Consider the following 13,725-nt stretch of genomic DNA (forward strand, 5'->3'; position numbering starts at 1 on the left):
TCGTGTAGCTTTGCGCGAAATCCATAACAAACAAACAAACTGGAAGTATTAAAATAATCTAGTTAACACATTTGAGTCAAATGTAAAGCAATAATGTCAGAATATTTAGTATATGAATTTCGAAAGTTGAGTTGGCGCTCTGGTGAAAAAAACAACAACACAGAAATCCGACACAATAAGAAATATTTAAAAGTATGAAATAAAGAGATCCGTTCGCTTTTTCCCTTTGTGTTCATAGTACCAAGCCGAGAGATAAATCCATCTTCACCCCGACGTCTCTCTCTTCTCGATGGATTAGCACCTTAGATTGATTGATATTTTTGTGTATGTAAGTTGTGTGGAGATAAGACACTGTTCTTCTCTCTCTCTCTCTCTGTGTCTCTACTGTATAGTTTTATTTTTATGAGATATTATAGCGTGTGATTCATTGCCAAATAATTAACTTAAACAAAACTTGTCCATAAATACAAGGAAAAATTGAATTATATGTTTAATAAAACTAAAAATGCAATTATAGAATACTGTCACGAGTATATTTTGACTAGCTTGTTCAAATTTTACAGGAAAATCTAGTGAATTAATATCAGATATTTCAACTTATGAACGTTCGACGTGCCCCGACTTTTTATGGACAGCGTTTTCTTAAGAAAGATAGGCGATACAAATATTCACTAACCAACCATGCAAATGTGGTGGATAACGTAAGGCCATACAGATAATGGATAAGAAGAGATAATAAAACTACAGCAAACTTTATTTCTGCTGATATGTTAAATGAAAGGACAAACCTAGAGCTATTATTGTTTCTATTTAATTTAAATAATAGAACAAAACTACAGTAAATTTGCATCTCTTATCTTAAATGGCAGAACGAAACTATAGTGAGCATAGTTTTATTTTCAGAGTATTGGTAAAATCCCATTTTACGATCAAACTAGAGTAGTCCAAGAAGTGGCGGTGGGTGTTGTTGACTAGCTGCTCTCCATCTAGTCTAACAGTTCAGAATTATAGACAGGCAACACAGATATATTTTTTATGTTGTTTTGTGCAAACTTTCTTAAGTGACAACAAAACTAGAGTAAATATTGTTCTGTTATCTTACATCCGTGGGGCGCCCCCTATAGTAGGCGTACAGTTATGACTATTGGAGCATATCTGAAAATTTAAATTCAAAATAAAGAAGTTTTAAAACTACCGTACAAATATTACTACTATTAAATAACATAGCAACAGCAATTAACACGGTAAAAACAACACGTACAATATATATACACTAACAGATTATACAGGGAGCAGAAAGAAGACGCAACAAAACGCATGTTTAGAAAAGAGGGCGCCATTAAAAAAGTTTGCGCATCACTGTAGAATTAAATGACAGAACTAAACCACAGTAACTGTTAATTCTATTGCTGTTTTATGGGCAAGGACATTGTTAACAGTGAAGGTACCCAAATGATGAACCAATACATTATAATTATTGTGAGTAACAATGATACAAATCATTAACCATATTCATTATTGTGTTAATTTAGAGTTCCGATTTATGCAAGTAGTGAACTTTGATCAGAAGTTAATGATAATTAAATGACGAAAAATGCGTAACTGACAACTGATGATGATTACGTTACTCGATTTGAATGATACATGCTTGAAATTGAAGAAACCGAAAACGGACATTAAATCTCGTATTTTAGTTCATTTTAATTGCCTCTAAAAAAAGAGAAAATAAACATGAAATGTTGATTGTTTTGAAGGCCGGTTTCTTTTATATGACCAATTATAAAGCATTTAATCTATGTTAATTCCATCATAAAAATGTATTTATACTAGTGTATGAATGGATCTTTAAGTGCAGTAATATAAAGGTCTTTCATGTTCTGTTTACTTTTTTTTTTTTACAAATATACAAGTACAAATCATATTGTTTGTGCAAAGCTACACGTATATGGGCTATGTGAATATAGCCGTTGCTAATTTTGAACTGATACTAGAGGGAAACTAGCTAGTACATCACTCACCGCCAACCTTTGAGCTACTCTTGTCAGACCAAATAGTCAAATCAAATCAAATTCGCGACAGGAATTTCGGTTTAAAAATCTTTCAGGTCACAGAATGATTTCTGGGGCCTGACAGACAAGCCGGGGTGGTCAGAAACTTTTGTTTTTCTTCACCCCACACGTTGAGAGATTAAGTGTCAAACGAATTTGTATGGAGCCACTGGGCTTAAATTAGATATAAGAATTTAGTGAGAAATTTTGATGGGCACGCGGAGTTAAGGAAAATGCCGACACAAGCGAGCCGGGAAAGCCACAGAGATACCGTCGTTTTGCAATATAAGTATAGTGAGTATGGGGTGAATGAAACATGGTAGTTGTAGCCTACTCTATCTTCAATGTTTGACTAAAATATACTTTTTTTTGTTGTTCTTTTGCAATTCTTCCACATTCGATGTTTCTAATTGCATACTATAACTACCTTTATTTTAGGTACACGTTTTTTTGTGTGTTTTTTAATACAAGGGTTACAATAATGTATGCATGTACTGATATGCACTTCGAACTATCAAAATATGTTCGTATTTTAGCGGTCTGACATAAAAAGATAATGAAACTTATCCTACATTCTTACCAAAATGCTAAGAGCGATTTTGAAGTTATGGGACGCGAACTTTGAACTATAAGTCAGTGACCTTCACTTGTTAAGACGGAGTTATAGCTATGTAAACATAATACTAATTTACATTTAAACATATAACTTAATGCCCGCACACACACACACACATACATATACTTGTATATTTTATAAAGAAACAAAAGTTTGTTTTCAAATCTGTGAGAAGCAGAGCGTAGTATATAACATAATTTCGCTGCCACTTGCTGGACCAAAAACAAGTAACCTCGCGCGTAAGAAAGGCAAATAAAATTAGGGCGAAACTATAGCTTGCAAATTGCACCCTAGTGTCAGAAGTATATGTGAATAGAGCACATATAAAATCTAACTTCCATTGTTGTCGTTAAGATTCGATTCTGTGACTCTGAGATTTGAATCTTCACCGCGTCCGTCATGTGCCCCGTGTACTAAGCACATAGACTTATAAAGAATATAATCCGTTACATGACACACAACAAAAATCACGAACATATAAAGTTAAGATTGATATCTTACGTCACAACGAGTAAAGACTTTATGCCTATTGTCAGTATTAAGAAATTATGAAAATGTCATCTGACAATAAACAATGTCAACAGTCAGAAACTGCCTAGGTTTGTAAAAGTCACTTCACTAGCTTTTCTATACTTACCACATTTTTATTAGCCAATTCACTAGTTTTTCTATACTTACCACATTTTTATTAGCCAATTCACTAGTTTTTCTATACTTACCACATTTTTATTAGCCAATTCACTAGTTTTTCTATACTTGCTACATTTTTATTAGCCAATTCACTAGTTTTTCTATACTTACCACATTTTTATTAGCCAATTCACTAGTTTTTCTATACTTACCACATTTTTATTAGCCAATTCACTAGTTTTTCTATACTTGCTACATTTTTATATGCCAATTCACAAAATTTCTATAATAGCTAACAACGCATTTTTGAAATTAAATACATATTGATTTGATTACATCAACCTTTCGATGTCAACTAAATATGGCTTCACTGGCTTTTATAACAAGATAACTATATATATATATATAATCATATTCTTAACCGTTTCTTTACGTGCTAAGTGTTCACATATCATTCTACTAACATTCCTCATTTCGTTATAAGCCAAGTGTGTGAAAATCATTTCGTTAACAGTTTTTAAACTGCATTTTTAGATTATTATATGTGGAAACGTTGTTGCGTAATTAACTCCACTTCTTTCTTTACAAGAAAAGTATATATGAACAAATGTTTCCACTGGTCATAATCCGCCAGCTGGGTGTTAAATATTGATATCCTAACCACGTTTTACTGATTGATTGAATATGTAGATTAAACGACACCAACCATACTCTGACGACTGGATGTCTATCAGTTATTACCCTAACCACCTCTGCTGATTAAATGTGTGGACGTGAAAACAGTAAACAATAAACTGACTGTGTAAATGTTGCCCGTATATTACTAAATGCTTGGAAATTGATGTCAATTTATGAATACTACTTTAACGGCTAAGATCTTATTCGAACTAAATGTTCCAAATAGATTTACAAAGTGGCTTCATTAGTTCTTCACTTTCATAACTCATGAAAAACTAACTTCTCGTGTTCATAATGAAAGGCTACAATTTTCATATGAAATGTCTTGCATCAATTTTATTCATCTTCAGAGGATGAAGAAAACGTTTTAAAATTAAACCTTTAGTATGTTTCTTGTACAACCTTAACCTAAAGTAGTTGTCGTGTCTCATTTGTTCCATTAATCGTTTAGGGCAGTAAGGCTACTTGACGAGTAAGATTGCTCGAAACTTCGTAAGGAATCTGTTTCTTTGAGCTGATGTTTAAACATAAATATTCAGCTTAAAAGTTTCGTATCACAAACACCACTCCATTTAACGGTAATGTAAAGATAACACTAAAATAAGCAATTAACAGTTTTGAAACATAACTAAATCAACATGATACAAGACGTGCAGATATAAACTCCGACAAAAAAAAAGGAACTCCTGTTATTAACAACTAATAATCTGGCATTCAAGCATTAAATAAGCCGAAATCTGACGCAATAACGATTTTAATTCAGACTGGGTATATAGCATACACTTATACCGGGTACTTTTGGTTAAGAATGTTTCATTTGTTATTGTCTACACTTTTGTCATAGCCATTTTGGGGTACGAGGAATAGTAATGACATTTTTGAAGGTCATCACCCCTTGAATGATGTCAATTATACTGTCAGTGCGTAGGTTCGTACCACTAACAATTAATTTCCTACACCTCTCCATTTCCGAGTTATTTGCTTATTAATGGGCTTCTGTATCACGTATTTATGAAAACTATAACACTAAATATTATTTATGCATAACCGGAAGATATTAGTTTGAAATATGACTTGCAATAACGTAATGCAATGATATTTACTCACGAAATCAGTAGCTCTAATCATAAGCCTAACCCTGTAAAAGATCTGCAAAGTTCCACCACCGACAGATCGGTATTTGCATTCCAACAGTTTTTATGTAAATACATAAAGTTCATGAATTAGTCATCAGAGTCTAAAACATCATGCAGTCATAAGTTATAATAATCCAAATTCAACAGCGTGACCTCTAAGCAAATTATCCTTCATTGAAAACTATCACCTGGAAAAGCAATTAAGATGATTTCGTCTGTAAACGTGGGAAAATTCGAACTTCACGCATAAGAGTTGAACTGTTAGTACTAATATTAGTTACCTTTATATACTTGAATGGCATATTCCACCCTTTTTACCAATGTATTCAATATGACTGAGATATCCAAAAAACATCTATTATCAATAATCCGACCCCGTTACAAAAGTTACTTTTTTTCTCCAATAAAAAAAAAATCTGTATTATTCATCTACTTAAGGGAAAGGACAAGGGTCTATAAAACGAATTTTGTTACAATAAGTAACAGAGAAACATAAGTATTTAGTATGGACGTTGTTTCAACGAGAATGAGACTACGGTTTGTATAAATAAAGCAGAATTGACTGTCTGATGTCATAAATTGTTGGGAGAAACTGACTGAACCAATTTCGACCAAACTTCGTAGGTAAACTCAAGAGGACCCCCCCCCAAAAAAAACTAATAATTAAACTCAATGGATAATCAATAAGATAAAGGGTTCGAATTTAGCAGCCATTTTAAATTTATTGCCTTAATGCCACGATCGTGTAAATGAAAGTGTCATTTAATGTCGCATTTACCATGGGAACCTTTACATCAGAAACGGTTCGAGTCCTACCTCAAAGTAATGGAGGAGATTAACCCACAGCCCCATTGATAACATTATGTTTTAAGTCGGACATTGTCAAGTACGTTTGCTAGTATGGCATATTTGGAAAAACGAACTTGTCTATTGTCACATTATTCTTTTCCATGCGTGCCCGTACCTCGGTGGAACAGAGGTAAGTTTACGAACTTACAACAATAAAATTAGGAGTTTTATTCCCCGCGGAGGTCACAGCAAACAGCCCAATGGAACTTCGCTCAAAAACAAACAAACCACGAGTGCTGAATACAATATAAGCCTACTTGCGAAGTTTTGTTCAGTTTAAGGTCATTCTTCGTATTGTGCATCCATTTCAACGTGGTCACCATCTTTAAATAAGTTCAGTCTTCAGTATATTGTTGATAATACTGAGATTTTACAGGTGTTAACTGATTTTTCATAAAGAAATAGTGCTTATATTAAAATATCAGGATCCATCTCTTGTCATATTTTAAGTGCTTAATATTTTTTATGTTGTGATGCTTGTTTGTTTGTTTGTTTATAATTATGCACAAAGCTACACAAGGGCTATCTGTACTCTGCCCACCACGGGTATCAAAACCCGGTTTCTAGCGTTGTAAGTCCGCAGACATACCGCTGTGCCACTGGGGGCATGTTGTGATGCAAATGTATAATATGCAAAAGGTAACTTCAAAAAATCCACACTAATTATTTAGTATACATATAAGACGCATAGCAGGATCACATAATGGCAGACTAAGAAGGTATCTTCTTCATGTAGAAAACCCCTGCCAAAGGTGGAGTCATACTTACCAACTACCATTAACAGTACTATTATTCAAAACACGCATGCCTAATGATTCTTCTGTAAATGACAATGAAACAAACTCTAATCAAAGATTCAGTCCCGCCATATTCCAAGTAAGATCACTTTTTAGTTTAGATTCATCATGACAGTCATAGTAATTCACCTATACTAGCCTAACATTGTCTGTGTAGCACATGAGCAAGAGCCGTATGATGCTATACACCCATAATATCAGTGATGTGGTTGCTGAAACTCGCACAGAATGTGAACGCTTAGTATACACGGTATCTGAAATGTAATATTTTTTGGGTGCATTATGGACAAAATTCAAAACGATTTATTGTTTATTTTCAATAATTTTCAACATTTGTGGAATAAAACGAACAACATATAATGTAAATAAAGATAAAAATCAAATAGTGAGCAAGATTCCCTTCTTGTAGACAGACCATTGTTCTTTTTCCTGTGTCACCTTAACAAACAATTATCCGAAATAAAAACAAGGATTTTTTGACATTTTAATAGGATTTCGTAATGAATTTTATTGTAAATATTATTGAAGGATTTTTGGAACAAATGGTGATAAATTTTACAGCTTTTGTTATCAAAGTACCTAAAGCAGATTTTTTTTATAGAAGAATATTTCTGTTAGATCAGTTTCAATGTGCCTAAAACGTCGACTATGAACTAATAACTTGATGAAAACAGTATTCCAATTAACAAAACATAACAACCGATTACCTGACCATTTGCTAAAGGGGTGGGTTTGTTAATATGGTTTTGTTTTGTTTTTTTCTGGATGGTGCTTAAACTACTGTGTTTTTCATCCCATACTAAAATGCAATTTTCTCACGATTTGTTTGAGTACCGTTTCACCACTTCTCTAGAACTGTGTAGATTTCACTTTGGTGAAATGTGACCTGTTACATATTTACTTAAACAGATATTATATTATAAATAGTCCAGAATAATAATGACAATGACGTTGTTGATTTTCACGGCGGTGTTGCATCATTAACTGGCTATACAAAGATGGGCTGGACGTGGCCAAATGAGTAGCATACTGGACTGTGGATCAGAGAATCCATGGTTCACTTTCCAATGTCACAAAAATATCGTGTTTCGAACTTTGGGGCCGTGGGTGTTTCATGAAAATACGGGTGAAATATCACTATCTGATTAGAGTAGCCCAAGGATTGACAGTGGCCTTATCAGTTCAAAATTTAGGACAGCTAGCGTACATAGGCCTTATGTTATTCAGCTTTACGCGAATGTTCGAAACACACCAAACCAAGTGACAACTAACATAAATAGATGGTGAAAAAAGTTTAAGTTACTCTTCACGGCTTTCAATTTAACATAAAATTCAAAACTATATAGCATCCAAAATTGACGAAACCGTAATTTGACTAAGGATGGTCTGACCACTTATAACCTTGGTTCGACTAACGACAGTTCAAGAATTTGTTGTAGCTAAGCGATAACTGTTCAAAGGAGACATCTATTTGCAATATTTTCTGCACTGTATTTGATAATATTTTATTATCGGGATTCTCTGAAACTTAGATTCAGGTATTTTAAATATTTTTTGTTTGTTTGTTTTAACTCTATAAATGTTTTATTTATTTTATTTTATGATTTAACGTTTTGTCTACATTTCAATTTTGAAAAGTTATATCTTATTCAGCTGCTCTGATTTTTCGTCGATTTTATGCTACTGCATTCTAAATAACAAGAATATCCTAAAGTTAAAGAGGGCGCTGATAGTATAAGTATCATTGTGATGTCAACTTTAGAATTCTGTTTTCCTAGTCTCGTACGAAAAATTATATTGTTACAAAAGAACCTTGTGTAAGTTTAATTCTTTTTAGCGACAATCTAACATTTGGATTACTACTCAGAACTATGGTATGCAACTTCTTTACGAGTATAGTTAGCGCTATCCAAAAACAACTTTTTAATTCAAAATAAACAAAAATTTCATAAATTGAACACGGGTTTATGTTGTGTGTTTGTTAGAAGATTATATCAAAATATTTATGAAATTTAAACGTTAAATTAAGTGACTGAAACGAAAGATTAGCGCAAGTTGATTTTTTGTTTGTTTGTAATTAAGCACAAAGCTACACAATGGGTTATCTGTGCTCTGCCCACCACGGGTATCGAAACCCGGATTCTAGCGTTGTAAGTCCGCAGACATACCGTTGTGCCACTGGGGGGGGGGGGACGCGCACACTGATAACAGGCAGTTAAAGATGCACAAAATTTTGCGACGTTTCTTTTTCATTATAACATAATCATTGATATTATTTATTTAATAAAGGTACTTTTTTTATTCCTTTACTGATATGACTCTCATACAGTGCTCGACATATCCGTGTTTTAACATAGATTAAAAATTAAAACAATTTTTGAAATATATATATATATGTTTGTATACCCTCCTATTAATCTTTGAATAACTAGGGAACTATATATATAGGTACAGAATTCATCTTTCTTGGAATAAACTTGGTGTGATTTAACTTCAAGAGGTACAGAAGACGTCTACTATGGAACAACTGTGAGAGCTGAAAAGATGTAGATGGCGTCTCTCTGTGATAGGTTCATATGTAAAAGAAAATCCTTCTTTGGAAAAGTCGCAAGAGGTTGAACGGAACATAAAACGGCTTCTGCACATAAATCCCAAATGGCACAAACGTACATAATAAATCTATATTCCTGCATAAACCTAACTCACAAATTAACGGCATTATTTTAATTTATCAATGTACAAAATCACATACCGTTCCACAAGAATAAAAAGAATGATTATATTGATATCTAAGCCGTGTAATAATAGTAGAATGCTTGATTACATCATATTAACCTGTTCGCTTCTTTCTTTTTGAAATTGGGTTTAGCTTTGTGAACTAGTTATTCTTGAGGTGATATGGAAAGAGCACATTTCTATTCCAAAAAAAAATGATTTATGGATTCTTTAAATGTGATTGTGAAAAGTTTTTTTCACTCTTATTGTGGTCGTTAACAGAAAGATATTGAAAAATGAGCGCCACATTTCTTCATCATGAAAAATCACATTGCAAATAGTACACAATTTTATCACCAGGTGATTACATTTTTGACATCAGATCATTTTAACTATGATTCCGATTAAAACTTTCAGTATAAGAACAGGTCCCGGAAGCTGTTATCAAATATTCAACCTCCTTATGAGTTTCAATAGGATGAATTCGAGATTCTTGATTACCTAAGGCTTCCTTTTGCATCAGAAAAAGGCCTAATACTTCTATTTGAATCAGAAGAAGGCCTTTATAAATGCTGGAAAGTGACTTAACTACATTAAGAACACAGTTTTTGTTCAATGATTAAAGTAATCAAAGCTGTATGTTTCAACGATGTGAATGAACGCAAAGTAAAATCACAAAGAGCTAACACAAACATACTCGAGTGTCATGTATGAAACGCAACCTTTTAAACGGATATTTCAGAAATACTGTCATTAATCCGATTTGTCATACATTCCATAAAACGTTCTGTTTTCATTGAATCGTATTATCATAGTGTGCTACTTCTTTCGAAATAAATTTACATAAAACAATACACGTTTCGTTCTTTGGTATGTATACAAGTGGTTCCTGCATTTTTTTAGATTGAATCCCAGTATCATAATCATAAGAGTCAAGTTCGGTTGATCAGTCAGTCGCTCATGCTCTATTTATCCGAATTTCGTGAGTTACACGAGTCAAATTCCACTTTTTCTCCTATAATACTTCCTTTTTTTTGATTGCCCGTTTCCATTTTAGTTGAATTCAATCGCAAAGTTAGGCGTAAATAGCTCATAAATTTCGACACTTTTTCTGCTATATAAAAAAGCCTGTCAAGAAGGGAGTTTTATACCAAGAGTTTATTTAGCACCAAGCGAAATTAATTTGTCATTTGTTATGAAGAGATGTTTTGAATGATGATCGAATATTTACAAGAAATGTGATTTTAAGAGAACTATTGCAATAATGCAATTGATGTGACACGAAAATAACTGTGATCAGTGAATGCTGAGACAAGAATTGATGATAGGAAGAGACACTCTTTAGGTAAAGTAGGTATTGTTCACGATGGGCTTTGGTTTCCCGAAGCTAGAAGGCCTTGTATTTTTCTTACGTCTGTTTACGGACGGCAAAGTTGCAAATGCATATTGGAGGATCCAGATTTGGTAGGCTTTGATTTCCCGTCATTTTTGACAGGTTTTTATATAAATATAATTATATTGATTGTCCAAAAACTACATTATAAACTCAGAAGAGGCTTACAATAAAGAAAAATAAACCTATAAGGGCAAATATTACATTTTCAATATGTACTTTTAAAATACAAGTACTTACTCACTAGTTAGTGCGAAAGTTGCCCTGGCTTTACGTTACAATTTTATTTATACCTCACTTTTTCTTGGTTTATAATATATACTTTTATAATTGTAAATTACATCACATTTGTTAATTTTCTTAAGACAGCCCACACTAATCACGCATTTATGAAGCCACTTTGAAAGTTCCTCTTGGCGCATTCGAAAATGAATAGGGCCAAGTAGAGAGAAAGTTAAAGTTAAATCCATATACCATCTCAAAACAGCGCATAGAAACCGTGCTGAACTCTGGTTTTAATGTCACAAGCGGATCGGAATGGTGATATCATCCCCTTGGACAGAATGTCAGTCCATTGTAGATTAATCCCCAGCTACCCATGATAGTGTTGGGTGCACTGATATAACTGGAGTAAAGTTATTGCTTAAGGACATAATAACATGGAGAAGGCAAGCTTCGAACTCAAAATCTTCGGACTACGAGTCCAAAACACTAGAATGGTTGGGGCGTGTTGGTATACTTAAATATATGGAGATAAATTTTAGAATAAAAAAAGGAAAAAAGAAATGAGATACAAGAGAATTACTTATAGGGTGTAATATATGGGACTAAAGTTGTTACTTTAGTTAACTAATTAACACACTCTAATAATTAAATGTAATAATTATTGTTAAATTATCTATATAGTCTTGAAAACTCAAAGGGCAAAATGAACCAGAAAAATGCGCTTCTCTATAACTCAGCTGATCAACATATGCAACACTGACGGTATATGTGTACTTTTTATATTTATCATATCCTAAAACACACCTACGCCACAGCTCAAAAAAAAAAGATTTTAATGTACACCCTTATTGCCCTTCTCAAAACACAATTAACCAGAAATATTCTATAGGTGCACGTGAAGACTTCTTTTTGTCTTGTTTGTTTTTAAATGAACTAGAATGTATTTACAATGGTTATGTGGCATTGCTTCTTCAATAATTAGATTTTTTAACTTTTCATCAAGATAAAATTGGTTGGTTGTTTTGAATTTCGCGCAAAGCTACACGAGGGCTATCTGTGCTAGCCGTCCCTAATATAGCAGTGTAAGACTAGAGGGAAGGGAGATAGTCATCACCACCCACCGCCAACTCTTAGGCTATTATTTACCAACGAATAGTGGGATTGACCGTCACATTATAACGCCCCCACGGCTGAAAGGGCGAGCACGTTTGGTGTGATAGGGATTCGAATCAGACAATTTTCTAACAACTTGTTTTGCTTCTTATTTGTGTTTTGGGTGACGATCTGACTCCATCTAAAAATATTCAGATAAAACCAAAATCATATCATGAAAAGAAACCACAGAAAACAACTATAAAATGTTGGTCACCGTAAACAAAGTTCAAAACACACTCGAATTTTCATTGATTGTACTATCGTAGAGAATATTGCAAAAGGTGATATAACAAAAAATTGCTATACCTTTTCCTTGAGCAGTCCTCGTATCCTTGTTGCCTGTTCCCGAAAACGTTGTAGCGAACGCTCAAGGTCATGACATCGCTTTTGCCAATTAATTTCTACGTCCTGCTGCCACATGATGGCGCCGCTGCTGTAAATTAAGCTGTTCACTGATACGAAAAGGGCTTATCTTCCTGGTCTGCACTTTAGTGTGATGTTATTTTCCTACCACGTATCCTTTGTTTTCAGTTTATCCAACAGGTCTTCCACTACAATGTAGCTTTCCCATTTTCAAGTTAATTCGGTAGCAGTTCCACTGTGATACTTCCTCTAGGCTTTGTATTTAACCCTGTTAAATAAAACACACGTTTTCTTAATTAATGACTTAAGTGTTTAGCCGGTTCTATGGTTTATCTAAACTGAAAACTTTGTGGCATTGTACGATGTACATTAGACAGGTCTCTTAACAAATTTTCTTTGAGTTTTACGACATCAATAAAATTAATAACTTTCGTCATAGAGCAATAATTCTAGATGGTGTAACGAATTTGTTATTATATATTTATTCTAATATCAACGTTTGTTTGGATTAAATTTATATTTAGAAATATACATAGCTTATACTGTTAAATATGTATTGCGAGACTCCCGCCTATTCTCCAAAGTTGTAGAAGATTCTCGAGATTAAGAATCAACAATATGTGTGTACGTAAACGCTTAAATTTGTATTGTTAAATAATCTGGATTTTTCTAGAAGACCTTCATACGCCTATAAATATAACCAACGCGACGTGCCAAAAGAGAGTATCTATTATTAGTTCGCTACAGTCATTGTGCTATAAACTTCGGAAGCTATAACTGTGATTGTTATAACGCTTACCAATCGGAAAACTTCAGATATTTGACCAGGAACCTTTACAAAGTTCGAGCATTACAAGTCGTTTAACTTCAGTGGATTCTCATCGGACATCAGTATTTTTAGGAAAACATTACCTAACTTCACCGGTAGGAAAATATCGGTGTGTGTGGCTGGTAAATAATCAAGGACAAAGCTAGCTAGCTTCCCGTTAAGCGAATCGTACCTACATCAACTCGTAATTAACTCGCTCATCCTGAACCCTCGATAAGATATCGAAGAAATTCCAGACTAAAAGGAAGACTTTATATTGCTTGTAAGTTTATGAAACTTTTGTCTATAAAT

The 13,725-nt window shown here is 33.5% G+C and overlaps 1 protein-coding gene across 1 annotated transcript in view; it reads right to left on the bottom strand.

Annotated features, from left to right (window-relative positions):
* LOC106469811 (uncharacterized protein CG43867-like) overlaps positions 1-13,088 on the bottom strand; it is a 206,013-nt gene extending 192,925 nt beyond the window's left edge. The window contains exon 1 of the mRNA XM_022399301.1: positions 12,549-13,088. Coding sequence (XP_022255009.1) covers positions 12,549-12,662 — 114 coding nt within the window. The 5' untranslated portion in view covers positions 12,663-13,088. The remainder of the gene's footprint in view (positions 1-12,548) is intronic.
* Positions 13,089-13,725: the final 637 nt, after the last annotated feature.

This window comes from Limulus polyphemus, unplaced genomic scaffold (genome assembly GCF_000517525.1).
Source record: "Limulus polyphemus unplaced genomic scaffold, Limulus_polyphemus-2.1.2 Scaffold99, whole genome shotgun sequence".
NCBI lineage: Eukaryota > Metazoa > Arthropoda > Merostomata > Xiphosura > Limulidae > Limulus > Limulus polyphemus.